Source organism: Sipha flava, unplaced genomic scaffold, assembly GCF_003268045.1.
Source record: "Sipha flava isolate LNK unplaced genomic scaffold, YSA_version1 197_pilon_pilon, whole genome shotgun sequence".
NCBI lineage: Eukaryota > Metazoa > Arthropoda > Insecta > Hemiptera > Aphididae > Sipha > Sipha flava.
Genome location: NW_020272774.1, coordinates 1,718,975 through 1,742,075, shown reverse-complemented (window position 1 = coordinate 1,742,075; position 23,101 = coordinate 1,718,975). Strand labels below are relative to the sequence as shown.

The following is a 23,101-nucleotide window of genomic DNA, read 5'->3' as shown; positions in this document are numbered from 1 at the left end:
ATCAAAATGGGTGGGGCCAACTTCACGCAACCTCTCAATTCATTCTATCGGTTTCAAACTAATTGCAAATAGTTGTATGTGTAATTTTGGTATTTGTAAATTCTCAGAGAACATGGAAAATCATAATCAAATTATTATAAATATTATTATTATTATAGGTAAGATTACATCATGAATATAGTTAGCATAATTATGGTAGTATATAGTTTAATATTAGTAACGAGTCGAACTTGTGATATTATTAATCTAATATAGTATATTTTTTGAATTTCAAGGAAATATCAGAAATATAGGAGATATCGGAAATACATAGTTAATTTTTTTTATTACTTATATATATATTTTTTTTAAGTTATGTGAAAAAATGCGTTTATTTTTCCTATTGAAAAGTTAAGTTATTTTATTATAATAACGAAAAGGTAATCTTGTAAGCTATTAGTTACTTATAGTTTGTTAGTAATAAATAAATTAAATACAGTTTTAATACCAAATTTTTTTCATAACCTTATTCAATTCTGCTACACATTTTTATCTGCGAACTCGAAAATAAACGCAGATGATGGCATACAGCGACTAATGACTGTGCGGTGATACGGAAATTATTTTAGTGAATTCAGTTTCAATAGTGTCTATAATACGTGGCTTACTCTTCTCGGCTCTTTCTGTCCAACAAACCAAAATATTACATGTTATGGTTGAACCTGTAGGGCATCAATTTTACTGATGCGTCGTCGAAATAACTAAAATAGTATTTCCATCGAAATAACTACTTATAGATTTTAGATTTTGTGGAATTCAAGTTGTAATAATAAACAAAGATAGTGATATCTATATAATATATAATATTTTTATTCTTAAATAGTTATTATTTATAAGTAGCTGTTTTTCTTTAAAGGGAGACGCAGTCTCTAAGTCTCCCCTAACGAGCTGTTCCTGGTTCTCTGAGAATTTACAAATTTTACAAAATTGCATTTAAAACTATTTACAATTAATTTACAATTATTTGTCTTTTGTTTGAAACTTATAGGACAAAGGGAACCAATTTCACGTACCTATAATAATAAAATAAAATAATTGATTCAATGGAAAATAAAATAAAATAAAAAGTTGTATCGTTTTCAAAACTAACACATGAATGTAAAAAATAGGATTGTCTATAAATGACGAACAAATTTATTTAATATGAATTTCGAAATGCGTGTAATCTTATGAATCATATCAATGGATGTAGTTAATCAGTACGGATCGAGTTCTCATTGTTTATCGAATATTAACAATATCAGCTGTCGTGATATTACTATCATTTATAAAATACACCGTGTACTGTAAAATGTTAAATGATAAGAGTATGTTTATTACGGGACGGTATCAGTTTACTTAAATTGCGCAGTAGTAGGATATTTTTATATTAAAAATATTCGTTTGCTTATGAATTCTCCTCTTTTTCGTAGACGTAGATTGGATTGCGTTTTCTGAAGGCTAATATTTCCCTTAAACGTTGAAGAGACTTGAATAACATTTGGATGCCGGCAAGTCCCATACGCTTCCTGAGCTACCTAAGGAGTCATCCGGGCGGTGAAAAACGTCCGATTCAAACGCGTGTACGTAAACCCGGCGGCTTGCGTTCAAAACTATCGAATCATATACTATTTCCAATCCTATTACACTATAATCATTTCTTCGCGCTCCTCGAAAATCGAATCTCGGATGCCAAGAAATATTACGAAAATCAACAGAAGTTAAAAACTACCGCGTTTCGATAGTTCATCGGGATACCGTTATACGATATGCAGTCATCGTGACGTACCGTGAATGATTATAACTTTCGAATAATAACACTATTGCGAAAGTTTTTTTTTTACGTGATGACGACGGGGTGTTTCATGACTTTTCCGGAGAATCGGACAAGAACGACCACAGTGTGGTGCCGCACCACCACCGTTGAGCAGTATAATATTGTTTCAATGGTTTTCAGACAATACGACGTCCACTATAGCTTTACCGCTATTATCGCGTCTGCGCGTTCTATGCTCGACCTATGTGTATACGTACTCGATCTTGTCCCGAACGTACAAATCATCGAATTCTTCGCCGCGACCGTTCCCGTTGTCTTTTCAGCGGACGGTTATAAGTATTTTCTAGCATTGACGGTAAATAAAAATTAATATCGGTTTACCTCCTATATTACCGGCCCGCGAATCGCCACCGGGTCACAGAATAATGGCGAAAATTTTTCTCCGCCACCACTGTACCCGGTCATTATCCTCAGCACTTTCCTCCCGAACCACTTCCCGCTGGCCAGAGTTTTTTTTCCCATTACTCTAGAAACGATCTGAGGACGAGATGAAAATAAAGGCACGGGGCGGTGATAACGAGGCCAACTATTTCTAGTCGACGTTACCTTACACGCACAAACACACACACATGTTCGTATTTATGGCGATCGATTTGAAATCGAATTTATCTTAATGCGATCTTGCCGCAACCATCGCGTACAAAATATACACAGCCACAAGAGAAAATGTGTGTGGAAATAAAGCGAAAATAAATTGTAACATTGAATAATGATACGCATAAAATCCGATTTTTACGTTTAAGTATTTATTTCGTTCTGAAGTTAGAACAGTTACAAGGAAAAACGTCTTCTCTGATGGTCAACTAAAGCACCTTTAATGGTATTTATTTTTATTTCGTAATAAAACATGTGAAGTGTAAAAATATACAAATCTAAACTAACAATGCAGACAAACAAATGTTGCACTTGCAATAAGTTGCATTTTTATGTTTATAACATGGAGATCAATTAAGTTTAATCATGTTTTTGTGGTTTACTCCATACTTTGATCACTTCTTCTGTAATCATAATAATATTCGACATATTGTTATAAACTCACACTGAGTAGTAAAGTTATAGTTCACTTTTCCCACGAATATATTACAATTTTATTCCTTCTATTGGTAAGGCTGGTTCCAGATAAAATGATTACCGAAAATGAATGAATTTCGAAGTACGATAAATAATAAAAAACTGTATCTCAGAAATCTTATCTAAATCCCCACACAAATAAACTGTTCAAAACCTATGTGTACATGAGACAAGTTAAAATGATACGGTTTATGGGCTTTTTTTTTTTCATTTTTAACACGTTATATCTTACTTATGTACGAAAATCTTTGCAATACACCCAGAAAATCTTGGCAAATGTTTTTAAAATGATATTTTTTAACATATTTTTACGAAGAAAACAGAATGCAATAAAGACATAATGGGTTTTTTAAAACCGAATGGTAATATTTAAAGAATCTGATTTAACCTTAATCATATTGATTGTGTATTTTTTATGTTAATATTTTCTTATAATTTTTAAATATTATAGTAGTATGAAAAATCGGAAAACAATTTAATATAGCCATCATAATTTAGTGGCCCTTTAAGATTTAATATTTTATAGGCAATTCTTTTGTTTTCCCGAAAATGTTTTCAACAAGTCAGTATTAACCCATTTTTTTTTTTTTTTTTTTATGATAATGCTTCAGAAGAAAATGACCTCACGTTAGGCACGGTTAATTAATCGTGATTTTGTGCGCTTAATTATCGGAGTAAAATTAATAGCACTCAATGATAGGCAAAGAATGGATTATTAAAAATTAGTCACTTGACAGTAATTTTTTCCCTTTCTGTCACATTATTTGATAAATGTTTTGCCGTCAAACGAGAACGATTGTATGTATTAAAAACGTCTAAAGACCCCCGAAGTCCACCGAGTTGTATACTAATTCGATTAATAATGATTGGTGATGATACCTTTAACTTATTAATTCCATTGCGGCATAATCATTTATAATTACCACATTTATTATTACGAGTATTAGAAAAATTTCAATATAACATGAAATCACTTCGTACTATTTTTAGCTTGCCAAAATTAGAAACACTACACAATCAAATAATTTTAATGAATATTAAATTGGTTGGCATAAAAATATTTAACGAACCCGTTTAAATAACTAAATTGGGTTTCAAATATATATTTTTTTTGTTTTATGAAAAATAAAAATACTAAAAACTTTTTAAATACTTTTTTTAATTTTGGGTGTAAAAAAAAACATTAAACCCTTGAAACTCATCTTTTTTTATTATCATGAAAAGTATATAATAAAATATGAGCAAGTTTATAAAAAAATATATTGGATATGAAAAATAAATAAAATGTTCAATATATTTATTAACTGAAGAGAAGCATAAAGCTTAATGGTTCTCCTAATAACATGTTAGTTTATAATATAAAATCATATTTACATTATAACTTTTAATTTACTGTTTAATGTGTTTAATATTCTTAAATTTTAACATGTAACTTTTCTAAGTTACTTATGCTAATAATATGACTTGTATTAATATCAAAACATGTAGGTACTTAGGTTATTTATTTAATTTTAGTTTAGTTTTAGTACCTAAGTTGCATTTTCATTATATTTAAGAATAAAATAGTAAACAGAGAAAAAATAAATTTTCTAAAGATAACAATGTATTAATATTCCCACAGTCAATAATATTAACTTAACAATTTTAAATATGTTTCAGGTGGTTTTTACTTTGATTTCCATTGTTCAGCTGGTAAGTAAATGATAATTATAATATTTTTATTAACATTCACAATCATTTATATTGTCTATCTTTTAATAAGCTTTTTGGAAATCATTAGTAATATAATTTATGTTTATGCTGGGATTTTGATTTATAACAACAGTACTTTCAACCATCAATTATATGTGAAACATTTCTATTAAATTTTATATTTTTACTAACCTTATTTATATTTTAAATTAAAATAATTTTTAGATTTTATATAGGAATGTGAGGTTTGATTGAAAATAATTTAAATTAAGAATTATTTATAAATATATTTAATTATTAGATCAGACATTTTAGGACTTGTTCAATTGTGTTTGTTAGATAAAAACAACTTTCATTTAAAACTGAGCTACACACTGTGCGGCTTGCCAAAATATATAGTATATTATTTATTACACAAATATATTGGTTATATATAGTATATAAAACCGATAAATATATAACAAATATAAAATATATACAATATATACGGGTATATTCATAAAACCGTAATATGTATTATATATATATTAATACATGCATTTTTGCTGATAACTAACTGCATAAACACCATTAACTTAACAAAATAGTTATATGTTATGTATTGTTTTGAACCCTAGCCTGAACTGTGTTACGTTAGGATGTGGGGACACGGATAAAAAATATAATTAGGTAAAGACAGGTATTAACTCGAGTAGAGAAAAGAATAATAACAATGTAACCCATAAAGAAATAATAATAATATTTTGCATGCAATATTGAACAAGATTATAACCAATTAAATAAATAAAGATAGATAATACTTAACTTATATGTACAACGTATCTATGATAAGGTAATTTAAATAAATATAACTAAATACCTTGTAGATTGTTAATTAATAATAAGAATTCGAAAAATATAATACTACGCCGGTATAGAACGCACATGCGAATGTTATAACAAAAAAATGTATTAATGATAATCGCGACGGTTGGTACGCACCCGCGAAAGAATAATAAGTATAACGCGCCGATGTTATACGCACACGCGAATTTTTATAAGAAAATAATAATAAATATAACGCACCGGTGTAATACGCACACGCGAATCATTAAAAATTAAAGAATAAATAATGAAAAAAAAATACGAAAATGTGATCGTGTATAAAAAGTGGTTTTTTTGTTACGTAAAAAAAAAAAGAAACGTTGAGCACTGATCTCACCTCCACGCGCACGTGCCGTACGAACACCTCCATGCAGTGCCGGCCCTAGAGGAGGCCAAACCATTCGATCGCACCAAGCCCCACGTTTGTATGGGGCCCCACAAATGGTGTATTACGAATATCACTTTATAAGTAAAAATAATATAGTCCCAGTACGCAAATCGCAACTCGTGTGGTCTTGTGGTTTTCTCAGAAAACGGGTTGTTATCGACGAAAATTAAGACGGTACCAATTACGCATAGCTTTGAAGTATTGCACGTGCATGCACTTGTAAAATTGTTTATCGTCGATGACGGTTCAAAACATTATTTAGTTATATAATAACATGAACAAACTAAGATTTTTATAAACAATTAATAAATTAATAAATTAATATATATATGGGGTCCCACAAAATTCTGCACCGGACCCCGAAAACCGTGGAGTCGACACTGCCTCCATTTTATCATTCACATACACGATTAACGATAAGAAAGGCGCGCGTATGTTGTCAAACACATTACGTAACATGTACCAAACATGTACTAAACGTAGTTATACGTACGGTGGTGATTTTTGTTTTTGATTTCATCTTATTACTATTTTAAGAGCAACATTATAATTGATCGAGAGTTACATTATTTTATGAATAGTACTTTTTTTTATTTTGAACTATGCAATGAAGAAAATTATTTTCTAAGTATAGGCTTGTATATATTTTGAGCTCAAACACTGAATGTATTTAAGTGACGAGTAAAATATTTATGATTAATAATTAAATGTAATATATTTATATAAGAAGAATTACGGAAAAGATATTGAAATTAATATTTCTGAATGATTTTTAAAAAGTTGAGATATTTTTAGAGAAATCGTGACTGGTTGAAACTATTTGACAACGGATATTTAAGTTTTTGTTTATATGTATATTATGATTATTTTTATGAAATCGTTTAAACATACTTTAAGAAAGTCATGTATTATATTATTGAATAATAAAAAAAAAAAAAATGTAATTAACAAATTATTTAGTAAGCTGAATTGCTCAACATATTTACCTACTTGTTTAACTTAGCCTTAATGTGTTTGTGCCTTTATGCCTCACAAACACACACATTAACATACACATACACACACACACTTACAAATAAATAAATATATATATATTAATATTGTTAAAATTTTTATTTTGAAACTGCTTAAGTTAAATTAATAAGATATAAAAAATAAGTATTAAATATTTTATTTCGTCACAAATGTGTACATGCAACTATAATATATTAATATTATTTGATTCCAAATCCAGATACTTTGAGATAAATCACATCCATCGGTATTGTTGTCCAAATTTCAATTTTGTTTGAGTACCTCTTATGAGCTCTTAAACATAAAATAGAATATAAATATTTTAAGTTGTATGCACAATATGTACTAAAATGATAAAACCAATAAAAGTATTTTTTTCTTAAATATTTTCTCCACCAAATAAGTATCAAAATATCAATAAATATTTATTGTACTTTCCCTACGTGTAAACAAAATAACTGATTTCACACAGAATTTGAATCAAAAGTTATTACTGTATTTTTTAACGCATAATTTATTATTATTATTTTATTCATATTATATTTGAAAATATAAATTCCTTACAAACATTAAATATATGTTTTCATTTCATTTTATAAATGGTAAGAAGAAATTATGTCAAATGTTTTTAATTTTTGTTTTACGTTAAGTTTATATATCATTTATTTATTTATTTTTTTTTGTCATATCAGTTACTCATTTTAACAAAAACAACTAAAACAGTATACGTATTTGTTAATTTAATTACTGTTAATAACGAAGAAAAATTTCACATTTTCGAAATGCATGTAATATTGTAAATTTCACTTCAAATGTAATGTTACTGGATAGAAAAAATAATTATTCAATTTCAAACTTAGTCGAATTAATTTAAACTTTCATCATACTGTCGTCAATAACACAATAGAACACAATTAAATGTACTTTTTTCAATATTAAAACAATGCTTTTGATATTTGTAGTTAATATCTACTAGGTATTTATAATTATTTTGGTATATTAAGTAAGGAAGCAAGTTTTTCGGGATGAATTTATTAGAAAATTGTTAATAATATTTTTGAGAATAAAATTACCCAATTTATATGTTATCTAGATTATTATTATTTATAAAAGTATCCTTATGCATAATTGTACTATTAATGTTTTATTTTTTTCTGTTATTCACACAATACTTAATTATTCTATATAAAACCATTCGTGTTTTAGAATAAGTTTCGAAGTCTAATTCATACGAGTATTCTGTATTATTTTAACAAGAATATATTTTTTCGGTTATCACTATTTAACTTTTAAGAAAATAGCGAATATCTGTATATCTGTAAACGAAATGGATTTTGTAATGATTAAATCGAACATGACATTTTGGTCAATGTCCTGGAGACATTTATATTTTTTCAATTTATTCTTCATTTCTTCTAAAATTTAATGATAAAATATATGAAAATAAATGAATAGAATTTCTAAAAACTATATGATGTTTTAGAAAAATGTCTTAAATTTTCAATGAGGACATTTAAAGGGTCGTGACCAAAAAGATGTATCAAAATCTATTATTTTCTCTGCTGATTACGAGTCTATATTTTCAAAGTTCAAGCAATCCGATTCACTATAAGATCAATAAAATAATTTTATTTTTTAAATGTATTTCATGTTTTGTTGTAATTCGTTTCTAAATAAATTCATCGGTTATTGAAGATGCGCATTTATGTTATAAATCGCTGTTATAAAAATTTGTTTATTGCATCGATTATCTACCGAGAAAATATATAATGCCCTACATTTTACCTAGAATAACTTACAATAGATCTCTTTAAAGAAAAAGAAAAATGTCTGTAAAACTGTAGTCATGAAATTGAATGATTACGATATTGAGAAATGAAAAAAGTTGTGAAGTTGACAAATACATCAACATTTATCATTAGCTTAAAACAAAAGTGGTTTATAAAATATATCAGATGATTAATACCGCCTTGTTAAATGGTTGCTTTATTGAATTTGTAAAGTTTAATTTTTTTTGAAATCGAAATAAATAAACATTGTACTTCAGTTTGCGTTTTTAATTACAATTTATTTAAACACTTAAGTAGAGACCTCAAATATAGTATTTTTATTGATATTTATGCAAATATTTCACCAAGGTTTTTTAGTTTAATCTCATAAAACAAAGTGATCTGGAAAAAAGCTTTTAAGTTTATCGTCGACTTTTTAAGTGTTCAAATGCCAATATAAAATTACATTTTTTAGAAAATGTTAAAACTTTGTTCATGAGACCGGATAAATTCAATCTATATTAAATATATTTTCAAGTCATTAAATTCACTTTAGACATGTGAATAATGATTGAAATTAGTCATTATTGATTCATTATTATCCAAAGATGTCTAAAAGTTATCGGTTTAAAACAAAAATCTAAATATAAAAAGACTAAGACTCCTATGTTGGGTGAGATACTGGGAGGGAAAATTATATTACTGTTTTGTTCTTTTAAATTAAAAGCCAATCTATCATTGCTCTTCAAAAAATGATTCTAAACAAAAAAGGTTGGGTAATTCGTATATATTTCTAAGGATAGTCCATTAATAGAAAAATTAAAACTTAATAAGGTAGGTTAAAATTCAAATATTTTAAAATTCACCAAGAATAAAATACATTTAGAATTTGAGAAAAAGTGCAGCAAACAAGCATACACTTCTTTAAAATAATTCAACAATATGAAATGTCTTAATAATTAATATTTTTTAATGAAAATTCATAGAATGATCCGATTTCGTTAAAATTTTAATTTGTAATGCTTATAAATTATTTTTGAAACTTTCCAGTAAATATTTTTATCGACTATAAAAATAAATTAAAAATCTTGTGTCCAATTTTTAAGCATAAAGTACAAATATTGAGAATTTCATGAAATTTTAGTTATAAAAATGTAGAGGATTTTTTCGAAATTCAATATTTAAAAATTTAAAATTTATTTTTACTACACTTTTTATTTAATCAAAAATAGAATGCATGAGAAAGTTTTTAATTAATTTTCAAGGCTTTTGTTATCAAAATTTTCGAAAAAAAAGCTAAAAAAATATAAATTTCCTGTTTGTACCTCGTAAAAATCTTTTGAAAATCTATAACATACGATAATATATTCCTATGTATTATATGAACATTTCACGTTTATAAGATAATTGTTTTTTGAGTTACAATGAATACGAAAATTCAGTTTTTTCAAAAATCAATACATTTTAACAATTTTCGTAAATTTTTGGAAATCATTAAGAAAAATAACCCCCGAAAGGGCCAATTAGAATCTATTTTTATTTTTCATTATTTTTTTGGGGATAATTGAAGTACTCTTTTTACTTGAAATTATATACAAATCATACACACACACACACTCACACACACACATATATATTCCTCATTTCCATGTTTCACATAAAATCTTAAATGATAAGTTTTCGAGTTGTATTGTATAAAAGTTAAAAAAAAAAAAAAAAATTGAATGTTTGATTTATTAAACATTTTCAAGAAAAATATTCAAATATTTTATTATGTTAATACAAATGCCGAAGAGATTTTTAATACTATGTGGATTTATTTATTTCAACTTAAAATATATACTTATTTTTTTTTAAACAGTATTATTATTTTTGTATTACTATCATTGAAATTATTTTTTGTAAATGTCTTGCTCGTAAGAAATTAATCTATTTACGAAACGATAAGGGTCTGGATAAAACAATTTTTTGATACGACTATACTTGTAAGTTGATATAACTTTATTTTGATTGATTTATAAATTTAGTTTACGGTTTTTCGATGGTAGTATTTTTAGCAATAGTAGTGGTTTTTTTTTTTTATGTTTACGTCAAAAATACCGCTAACTTTGGTGATATTTATGAGAAAAAAAAAGTCAATTTTTCACGACTTACTTAGGTCTGAACGAGATTGTGAGCGAGGTTGGCATGTGAGATACGACACCGTCTCCGGGTGATATTGCGAACACGTCGTCTTTCGAGCTTGTAACAAAACGCTCAGGCCCTGTGAGAAGGGGAAAAAAAATACAAAAAATCGCATAAGTTCACGAACAACGTTGAACGGCGAGCACACGGGCGATTTGATGCTCAACAAGGCGAAAACCGGGTCGGCAAAAGTTAATCTATACGTTTATTATTTCACTTGGTGATCGCGCATGTGTCTGCGTGTGCGTGCGTGTACCTGGATAAGAAGATAACATCACGTCCATGCTTTTAGTCTCCCTCACGACCACTTCGCCGAAATTTATATACTTCGTTGACAGTTTTAGTATAGGAAAATATATGTGAGCCTTGAACAGGGCGACCGTCTAAACAAAAGACCATCCATATAATATACACGTACTATGAATAATAACAATAACATAATTGAGTAGGTAGACGGTAGGTAGGCGACCCTTTTTATTCTCTTATTTTTTTCCCTCTACCCGTCTATCGTATATAATAGTAAAGTTCTGTACAGCCGCGTCTCCGAATGATCACAACGAAACAATATAAATTATAGGTGTTCTTAGTATTTATTATTCAACCGACCAAGTTAGACAATTATTATTACGTTCAATAATAACAATAACCGTTTTACAGTATGGCAAGATATTAAAAATATTAGTTTTAGACTTTGTGTGTGTGGTATGATATATATATATATATATATATGAGCTGCAATATCGTTTTAATAAATATAAATAAATAAAAAAAAAACTTTTTAAATTATGATTTTGGAAAAAAAAACTCCAAATTTTTTTTGAACTTGAAATTGTTTGAACTTTTTTAAAACATTATTAAAATAATCTTAAGATTTGTAAACAAAGTAATCGTATTATTGAGAATTTTAATCGATTTTGGTTGAACCTAGTATTTTTTTATGTGAACATTTGAAAAATATCAAATAAATTACTCAGATTAACTATAAATTATTAATAATTACATAAGAATAGTACGATTTTAGATATTTCGCTGATTATTAAATTTTATATAACACATTCAATTCAAGTAATCAAGTAATCAAGTAGTATAAACAATAAATATAAAATGTTAACTTTATTTATTTTTTTTTTTTAAGTTTTTGATTAAATGAAAACTAATAATGCTCATGGCTATTATTGAGCATAGATTAAACGATTAAATAAATTCAAAAACATTTTACTTGATATTTTTTCAATAGGATTTTAGCCTGAATATTTTTACAAAATATCTTATAAAATGAAATAATATTGGGTTCAATCAATACTTTTTGAACTATGCGGGACAATATTCTACCTCAAACAGATGTATTTTATGCATTTTTAAAGAATGGTTATCCGGATGCAGAATGGATTGTTTCTGGAGATTATAGGTTTAAATTTAATTTTGGACCCAACCTTACATTACAACGGTATCTGTTTTCTATAAATTTATAGTCAACGATTTAAAAGCAATGTCACTAAAAATAAAAAATAATTTAAATTTATAAGGCGATCAACTATAATAATGTAAGCTATGAAGTTTGTATCAAATTTAAAAAAATTGAAAAGACGTACTTTAGTGAAAATAGGAGTTAAAAAGTACGTTAGTTGTAATTGATTTGGATAGAATTTAAAAGAAAAAGTAATTAAAAATAATTAAAAAACACGTTAAATATGAAGTTTCTTATGTAACACATATTTGTCACTACGATTTAACTGTGATAAATCGTGAAATATTTCAAATTACATTTTATTTAAATTTTATCTATAAACTTGAACCAGAATAACAAATAAATTATTCAAATATTATTACAATGAAACTAGTTGTGATAGTAAAAACAATTAAGTATTTAAAACTATAAATTGTGATTAGAGTTTGGTATTCTCTTTAGGACAAACCTTAGGTTTAAAATAACTGTTTTCGCAATGAGCAAATAGACGTCCTTCTGCTGTGGATTTTCTGGTTGTAATTGTTAAAGGCATTTTAGGTATTGGGACGTCTCTCATATCTATATTAACTTGTAGTTCGATCTAAATACACAAACAATAAAATCATATTAAATTAAATTCTAGTATAAGAGAAAATAAATATTTATTTTCATTTGGGAAAAAATGTTTATTGTGGTTCCAATAATCAATTTAAATAATATTTGATTATTCAATAATCCGTAAAAGTTTTAATTATAATAATATATGATAGATATTTGTACTTCAAGTAAATCTTCATAAAACACTCGTATTTTAGTATTTCCAGGACAGTCACCACATCTTATGGATCGCAACTTCTTAATCGAGAACGGGCTATTCACCTCGAATGAAATCGTTGCAGGATATCGTAAAAGGTTCAGCATAGTGTACAACTGAGTGACCGTATGACAGGGTGACTGAGAGTTATGAATTTGGGACGCCGAAATCTGGAATTCATGTATCGTGGTAAATTATTCATACACACTGGAACATTTTCTTGGAAGGAAGTTAAAAACTGTATTATTATGTTTTCTTGTAATAAAAAATATGATATAGATACATTATCTAGGCTATATTTTCTTGCCCGTTAAAATTATTTGGTATATTTTTATCATACATTTTAATGACACGTTACATATTTTATTACTTTGAAAGTATTATCTAGTTCTCGTAAGACCAAGTTCGGTTGTATTGAATGCCTTGTTTCCGAGGAAAGTTTTACTACAGCGGGTCTTAGTTTGAATCCATCTTTTCTTATGCAGTATTTTCTGAAATTAATGTAGACATATTATGGTTATATGTAATGAAGTCGGATTTTTATGTGTTTTGACAATGCGATATCTGAGATGAGAATACATGAATTAGTTTTCCTAGAGCTATTTGCAACATTTTACATTACGACGGAGGTCGACAATAATGTGTTGATGTAACGATACCAACTTAATGATCTTTAAAATATTATTATTTAAAATTTACATAATTTATTTGCGTAAAAATAATAATTAATTTATGTTCCTTTTTGAATTCGAAAATATTAACTTGATTTCTACTTATTGCATTTTTAAAACAGTACAAAACACAGGTTATCTTATGTAAGATATATTATCACTTATATTTATTTATATTTTTTTATGCCATTCACTAAAACATCGAGAGCTGTAGACATTTTGACATTTATGAATTCCGGAAGAAGTGAATAAAGATACTGTGATAAAGTACATATATATGCATATGATATATTATTTGACAGATGCATCAATAAAAAATAAAATGTAGGGTTATTTTATTCAATGAATGATTAAAATAATATTCTCTCGAAAAGGCCACAGAAAAACAATCACTGATATCAACGAGGATGACAGAATTCATATGATATTAAAGCAACTTATCTTAGTGTTGTACGATTACGTCTATTTGAACGAACGCAGTAAACACTTTGTTATATATGTTGTATAATTAAGTGTGATTAAATTAAAATGTTCACTTACTCTGATGGTTCGAGAGCAGTCACTATACCGACTGCATTTCCGTACACCATATTATTTTTATCGCGGTTAAGATATATTTCTGTAGTTCGATCTAAATAAAACGTTACAAATCCTAGTTCACTTGGTCCTAGTTTCAAAATCTTTGGCTTGATCTGAAACCGAACAATCTGTTCGATAAAAAACGCTATAAATCGTTTTAAATTAATGAGAAATTTCTACACACGTTGTATTGTCAAAAAATGTATATAATTTATTCGTCATTTTTAGTATTCCATTAATTTTCCATATTTTACTTTTATATAGTTACATATTATCCATTTTTATATTAAATAAATAAATAAATAAACTAATAAATTAATGTAGTGAATAGCTGCTCAAATACAAAGCCTATTATTTTCAACTAAGCGTGATTCGCGTTGATGTAATAATAGTACATTATATTATTATAAGATAAATACGATTTAATTACATATTATATATAATATAGGTTGTAGATTAATATGGATATTTGTGTACCGTTAAGTTATATTAATCATTATTGTCCGTTTATATGAGGAATTATTTATTGTAATTAATTACAAACTATACCATGATTCGTGGACTCCTGGATTTATTTATTTTTGAATACATTGATGTATACGGTTTTGCAAATAATAAAACAAGAATATAAGAGAATGTTTCGCTTCTGTATTAAAATTATAACGTATACACTTGTACAAGTTACCTGCTAAATAGTAGGATATGCCAAACGTACTTAATTTGTAGAAAATCGATTAATCTTGTGTTACATTGTGTAGGATAACGATTATGGAAACAGATTTGACGTCGGATATTTTTATAATATAAATATTCTATATTACATAGATATCATTATTTATGGACATTGCGTATGCTCAGTGCTTTGTTAATTTGAAATAATTTAAAGATATTACATCCCGATGGAATAATTATGACCTCCTTTGCACAGACCTCGCAAATTCATAACATATATTCAGCATTATTTCCTTTTGGTTTCGTGAGGTGGCTATTCGGTTTTCGTAAAACGGTTGTGAATGTCCACCAATAAAATTATCTGAGAGAATTCTTAGGATATAGCTGACTAGATAATCTTTGCATTCGATATTCTTAAGTCTCTTGATTAATATTTATATCCCTGATGCGGAACTTCAAAGGTTTATGAATATAATCATAGTACTTTAGAGTTATAAAATATAGTCTTTTATATTCATTTTTTTTCACTATCCATCACTGAATAGTTACAAAGTTGTATGTTTTCGGAATGTTTATTTTTTCTAATTATTTACACAGTTATATTACTACGAATCTGTCTAGTGCTATACATTTGTTCATAACGTTTAGAAATTACATTTTTCTTAAGACAATTGCCAAATATAAGACAATTACAAATTGTTATTTAAGAATAATTAGGTAAACTTCTTACAAGATTTGTACCATTTGAATTATTATGATGGTTACTTTTAGTAACATCACGTCATGAGACACATTCGCGATCGATATACGTCGTAAATCCGTTCGTTTTTAATTTGTTCAGTTTAATAGCTAATCAGATTGCCACCTCCATTGAAAACGTATATTTATCACAATGATCGAAAATCCAAAAGGATCGCATCCTAATTGGACAACCATTATTCCTTGTTTCGAGTATTGACGAAGATATTGTCACGATGTATGGGAATGTATACATTGTTTATAGTCATACAGGGTATCAAGTAGTTCAATGGTTTTCTAATGATTTGACAATACATGAAATCCGATTATAGGATTAACTTTCCCTTATAATGTTCACACGTGTTTACTACAGTTGTGCAACAATATTATTTTTGGATTTAACATAGTCATGTTTTAATTCACTAGGACTAATGATTAATAGAAATCATGATATATATTACCATTATATACCAATAAATTAAGAACCGTTATTGGTCATACATAATGTATCCACAGAATTATGTAGTATGTTATAAGTTTATAAACTTTGATTTGTTCTACATGATTTTAACCCGATGAAAAAATGCGATAAAACGAATGTTAAAATATAACTTTACCTACAAAGTTCTAAAGGAATTCAAATAAAAAAATAAAAAATAAAACAATTATAATACAGTTCCTCGCAAAACCGTTGTGTATGATATATGTTTGCTTCCATTTGATATGCTTGCGCATAAAATACATTTTTTGAAGTGACACTTAAAGTAGGGTTACATGTTATATATTAAATATTCAAAGAATATGGTTGTATAGTTGTTGGACACTGTAAAAAAAAATATGCGAATATATGATGGTTAATTATTTTTTTAATGGATATATGATATTAGAAAATCAATACGGAAGTATGCCGATTATAAGATTAGATGTAAAATATAAGTACACTCAAAAAATGTTAATTATATGCTGGAAACAAGAGTCATAAAAATAAGAGAATAATAAAGAAATTCACCGAAGAGGTACAAGTAAAAACTTATCTAGAGCTCGTAAAATAGGAGGTAGGTAGGGACTTGCAAGTGATTACATGGCAATTGCACATCAGCTATGTAACTCTGCTAGTTTTGAATCTTATATACCTATCCGTTAATATTGAAAAACATAACAATATAACGTTTTACTATAACATTGAAATGAAACACGCGATGATTTGATGAGCGATAAACTGTAGTTGTTCTATATCTGTATACAATATATGTGTGTCTTCCTGTGCATACTACCGAGAGTAAACACTGAATAATTATTTCGATTTAGCTTCACACAATTCCAGTTCAATTATTTTTATTGCAAATTAAAACTGTACTTGAAAATAAATTTAAGACTAATTATTTTCTTTTACAGTTTGTTTACTCAAAACATCGTATTCTTTGATGTTGATATTACATTGAACGATAAACCGAGTCTTAGAACTTGGTAAAAGTATATCAAAAAATATAAGACGCTATTTGAAAACTCAACGCTTACTGAAACTATTATACATTTTAAATTAAACTTAGCACAATATATTATTCAAAGTGTATTAATATTTACCGTTTAAAAATTATATCGTTCACATTTTTATCTTACCATAAAATATCGGGGCAATTCCAATCCATAAAATTGGCCAATTCTAAATGACCAAAGATTCGGTAGATTTGGAGTTAAAGTATCAAATACCACTCCAAACGGCCTGTTTTGTTCGCTTTTATTATATATGCGCCAAGAAATTTGAATTGGAATTTCACTCTTGTTTAAAATTTGCAGTCGGTGTTCCGAGTCCGTCGAATAGAGGTTGAAACTTAACAAACATTTTTAAATGTTAAAAAGATTTTAATTTATAAAGTCGATACATTTATAACTTATTTCATTTATTTGTAAAATACAGTAGTATAATTTATTTTTTGATATAATAGATTGTAATCATAAAAGACAGAAATAGTAAATTTATAATTTATCACTATTTTAACACGAAACAGTTAAACTATTAAATTGATAGTCTGAATTATCATTCTCCCTATTAAACAGCTTTTTTTTTTTCATTTCTATCTTGCTTAAGTTTTCCTACTCTCGACTAAAATATTTTTCTTAATACTTCATTACACTAATATTAGTTATTCCAACATTAATTTTATAAATTCTGCTGTCATCATAATTGAAATATCTGTATATAATGTTAGTTATATCTCTATAACACTATATACTCGTACAATGCTTTATATAACGACTTGGATAAAAATTAAAAAAAAAAAAAAATAAGTTTGAATTATATTTTAAATAAATCAATAATTGATCAACACACGACGTCGTAAGTACAGATGTGTGATTTATTCTAAAGATATTTTAGTTTTTCAAACTTTTTAGACACTGTATACATAATACATTATAAGTAAAACGAAGAATGTATTGATCATCCAATATGTTTTCGGTAGTATATTTGGATAACCAGACGTCCCGTTTAAAACGGGATTGTCCCTTTTTTAATCATCACGTTCCGTTGTCCCCACAAACTCCAAATGGGACGCTTTTTTCCCGTTTTCAGAAGATTGTCCCGTTTTAATCTCGTTATTTCCATATTATTTATTATATCATGTATTTTAATGTCGAAACCCTTAGATCGATAATAATTACCAAACAACTTTAAAAACTTAACTTGTTCACAATTTTATGAATTTTTTTTTGAAACAACCGAAATTGTTAAATTCAATAAGTTTTTCCGAAAAGTACAAAAAAAAAATGGAATGTATAGAAGAAGGTTTACAAAATTCATAAATAATGGAGATTGCTGATAGTGTATAATTTTCCTAATTCTTGTTAAAAAAATTTAAGAGTCGTTTTATGTAACAATACACTGTTTAATACTTTAATTTTAATATTAAAAATTAATTTTTTTAACTATTTAAAAAATTATAATAATTCTGAAATGTTACATTGTGTTGTTGTATGATGAATAATTAAAAGAAAAATTTTATTATTTAGGTTATTTTACTAAAAAAGGGTAAAGTAAAAAGAAAATAATTGTTTATGACATGACAGATTTGAACTTTAACTCTCGAGGTTTGTATGCATATGTGTGAAGTATAAGAATGAGGGTTTTTTTTTTTGGGGGGGGGGAAGTAACAGCTGTTCCTTTTTTTTTATTTTCTTAATATAGTTACTCTATATTATATATATTAATACTTTTTGGAAGGGATTATTTCAAAAGTTTCATACGAACCCTGTATAAATGGGAAATTGGATGCAAAAATTATCTAAAAGAGGTTATATTTGGTATTTACGGATCGTAATCCGGGAAATCGCCAAAAAATACTGAAAACTAATTGGAAAATAAAATACACAACTTTTTCCAATAACACCTACATATATATTTTAGAGTAGGTTGTATATTTGTTCCTTGAAAAATAATCTCTTTCGAGATCTTATATCATTGAAGATTTCCAATTAAATATATACCTATTGATTTTATGTTTGGGTTATATTTTATTTGTATAAAATAAAACATTTACTTATATCACGTTTTCATTTGAAAGGTGCTATTTTTATTTACCAAAAATATCTATTTTTCCGTTAATTAATATTTTCCTTGAGAAAGTTATGATTGAAAGAAATAAACGAAATAATCATATTGATTTGATTGCAAATATTAGTATAAAATGGAGTTCATAATTTTTTGCGCACTCTTTGTTTATTCCTCTGTTAAAATTTTATTTGATTGCATTCTTTTTTCCGAATAGCTATTTGTGTTCAACGACTTATTAATTATTAATTTATGATTTCAAATATTAACACTCTAGAAAAAGAATACTTTATGTGCATACATATACCAAACAAGGTCAAAATTTATATTTCCGTATACGTGTCCTTCTTTGTCAGCTAATATAATCAAAATAATATATTTTTTTTTTCATTAAACTCTTTGTGAATTTGGTTTGATAGTAATACATTTTACTGGATTGGAGATTAAATATATATATATATATATATAATCACGAATCACAACCACCCTTTTATATATACGCCATTGAGGATAAAGTCAACATTAGAAATGAGTATGATAATATCACATCTGGAAAAAGCTTTTATTTGAAGATTAAATGAAACTTAACTATCGTATATGTATATATTCAGCTTATCTCAACGGAACACAAAAAGAAAAAAAAAAACCACTGAAAAACCAAATAATGTACCATCAAACATAAAATACGGTTTATAAGAGTGACATAATTATTTTAAATTATGATATGGTAAGCTTATTCAACGGGTCGACAGTTGTTTTTTGCGAAAAAAAAGGTAAAGACTGCAAAAGTTTCCATATTATGAACAGATGGCGATCAGTATGCATTATATTGTTTTATTTTTTATTTTTAAATCAACAAAAATCTCTACGGCAGTTGGATTCTCACGGACATTCATCTGATGCGTGCGACAGAGGGGATTTTTGAAAAAAAAAAATATATCAGCCGTTCGAATAACGGTGTATTTATTAACGCGATAAGATTCTCGTGGTTTGTTTTTAAGAAATCATCGATCTCCGAATGCCTAGTTTCACTCGATAATAGTGCTAATTTTCTAAAATCGATGAGCTAAAAATAGGTACTAAACCATGGATGAACAGCAAACTACAGAACTAAAATTTCAATCCCAAATATTCGTTTTCAATTTATGTCTTTATCGTGGAATTAAAATTTTCAATTATTCCACAATGGTATTTAATTGAAATTATGGGTGATTATTATTTTTTAATATTGTTATTTTTTTTTTCTATAATCAATATTATACGTTAACGTTCGATCGGGATGTTCTAATTGCGTTTAGTTTATTTTTAACCATTGCACCTAGGTGGGTTCCAGCTACCGAAATTCTTGTCACGTTTCAGCAACTTGACTCATCAACCGTGTTTTGATCGATGTCGACTTACTTGACGGTCGGTTGGCTACGGTCCACGGCTAGGGGAAATTCCAAGGGCGCCGTTATGACTCGGACAACGATCGGTATACGGAGTTCCGGCAGGATCTCGGTGCCTACTTGTAATTCGATGGACACCGTGTCCTCGTACTGGCCCCAAGCCGTGGTCAGCACCCTTACAGACACCTCGAGCTCTTCATTTCCGGATAACGCCTCGTCGTCCCTTTCTATCCATATCCTGCAGCAACGTTTCCTTCCCAAGGGCACCAATTCCGCACACTCTACTGTGTGTCCGGCTAGAATATTACAAACGATGATTTTATTATCGTCCGTGAATTATTTACACGGTCACTGTACGTTTTGCAAAAAAGCCATTAGTACTGAGTACGTCTTATCAAATGACAATAATATTGAAAAAAAATAAAATTCGTAATGTCGAGGAGCTCTAATAAAAATAATACTCTAATACAAAGTCAATGTAGATATTTTAAGCCAGACGAAGTCAGTAGTGTGCATTATTTGTTCTTATTATAACTAAGAAACTGAACTAATCTAACCAAACATAATATTGTTATTATTATTTTATTATTCGACTAGATACAATGCGTTATTGTTTTAAATCAATTAAAATAACAGCGTGTTAGTAATGGTTAAAAATGTTTTGTTGTTTTATACACGTATTTGATGGACATTTCATTACTATTAACTTTTTTTTTCCGTAATCAATAATTAAACACTTATCAGCAGCTAGAGGCACGTATAATTAATAACTTTCGAGGAGCATAAAAAAAAAATAGTACAGTGTTCCGTAGAAATCGGTTTGCTGTATATTACTCTGATGTAATTAAAGTTCATGGAGTTAAGCTTAACTTCTATAATCTCGGGGAGTTGTTTGTTTAATATATTATCATTATTATTCATAGCAATATAACGTGATGAAAAATAACATTTCATTGTGACTACTGTCAGATTTGACTTTCATGAATAATTTATTCTAGCTTGTTTTTTTACTGCACGTATGCAAAAAAAATAAAAAAATATCTTCAATCAAAAAATCTTCTATAAATTAATTAGTTTCACATAAAATGTTTTGAAAAGCTTTTTTTTATTTTCTTCTTTCACATGAGCTATTATTTATTTGTGATAATTGTATTTCAAATTGCTATTACGTAGTGTTAACACATATATTACGATATCATTGAAGAAACATGATATTGTTATAAAGATTTGAAATATCGAATTATTTTTATTCAGAAGTGTGATAGCTGAAATCGAATGGTGATACTAACTTATTCGTAGATGTAATCACAAAATTAAACCAACTAATTTCTGCAACTCTGCAACTGTGAAAATATGAATGCATTTATACAAAACCCACAGTATTATAAAATTATACATAAATTCATATGACACTGTGACACGTTAAGATGGTATCATTAATTAATTAAGTATCTAAATTATGCCCATACACACACACACTACAGTGAAGATATTATTTATTGTTATATGTGAATAAACGTCATGGAATGAATGAAAATAGTGAACTTCATATTATTATTAATTTTAGTAAAAAAAGGACATACGGTTGGAATGTGGAATAATTATACTAATCATTAATTTTTCATGTTTGTGCTAATCATTTTAATTTTAAAAATATTTTTCTCTGTGTTTTAAAAGTTTAGTATTATACATTATGTACTAATGATGTAAACAACACATTATTACTCTATTAAATCATAAAATGTAGAACAATACGATAATTCACGGTACCTTTACGAAATGTAATTAAGATCTTGTTATAATTATTTTCAATTATGATTCTTATAATAATATATCTTGTAAATAATAAATCAAATGGATCGAATTTCGGTTAGTTGTCACATAAAAAAAAAATATATTTCATGCAATATACCCGTCTAAAACTATAGTGACATATTATTTTCGCTCTTATTCTCAATACTCTAATCAGATTATTTTGATGTCGATCGTTTTAATTTTATATCTCCATCATTACTGTTGTCATTCAGGATTAAAATAAATAAAATTGCGGGTGGAACTCTTTTCGCCCAAAAATGACCTTCCTCTTTTTACCCAAGTCGTCTTTTAGACCAAAAATAAAAAAACAGTTTCCTCTTTTCGCCAAAAAATAATTGTATTCTTTTCGCCCATGGTTTCATGTTTTACATTTTAGAAACCACTTTCTCAAAATTAATAATTTTTAAAAAATCATATTTGATATTCGATAAAATTACGTTTTTGATTGTTATTAATATAGTCAGTCGAGAAAAGTGTATAAATGTGTCGACTCTTCTATCGAAATATGTAGTTTAAAACACTTTAATAAACGTTATAATTACTTAAAAGTCATAATTAATATGAATATTTGTATTATTTTACAACAACAAAAC

General features: G+C 27.2%; 2 protein-coding genes across 2 annotated transcripts in view; one reads left to right on the top strand and one right to left on the bottom strand.

The window, feature by feature from the left end:
• LOC112681793 overlaps nt 1-23,101 on the top strand; it is a 161,759-nt gene that overhangs the window by 21,432 nt on the left and 117,226 nt on the right. The window contains exon 2 of the mRNA XM_025552112.1: nt 4,586-4,618. The gene's annotated coding sequence lies outside the window, so the exon portion shown is untranslated. The remainder of the gene's footprint in view (nt 1-4,585; nt 4,619-23,101) is intronic.
• The window catches only part of LOC112681810, a 56,999-nt gene continuing 40,982 nt past the window's right edge, over nt 7,085-23,101 (bottom strand). Inside the window, exons 20-28 of the mRNA XM_025552124.1 lie at nt 20,707-20,989; nt 17,379-17,589; nt 14,310-14,461; nt 13,469-13,589; nt 13,065-13,268; nt 12,754-12,885; nt 11,094-11,220; nt 10,808-10,916; nt 7,085-7,178 (exon numbers count right to left, since the gene is read on the bottom strand). Coding sequence (XP_025407909.1) covers nt 7,085-7,178; nt 10,808-10,916; nt 11,094-11,220; nt 12,754-12,885; nt 13,065-13,268; nt 13,469-13,589; nt 14,310-14,461; nt 17,379-17,589; nt 20,707-20,989 — 1,433 coding nt within the window. The remainder of the gene's footprint in view (nt 7,179-10,807; nt 10,917-11,093; nt 11,221-12,753; nt 12,886-13,064; nt 13,269-13,468; nt 13,590-14,309; nt 14,462-17,378; nt 17,590-20,706; nt 20,990-23,101) is intronic.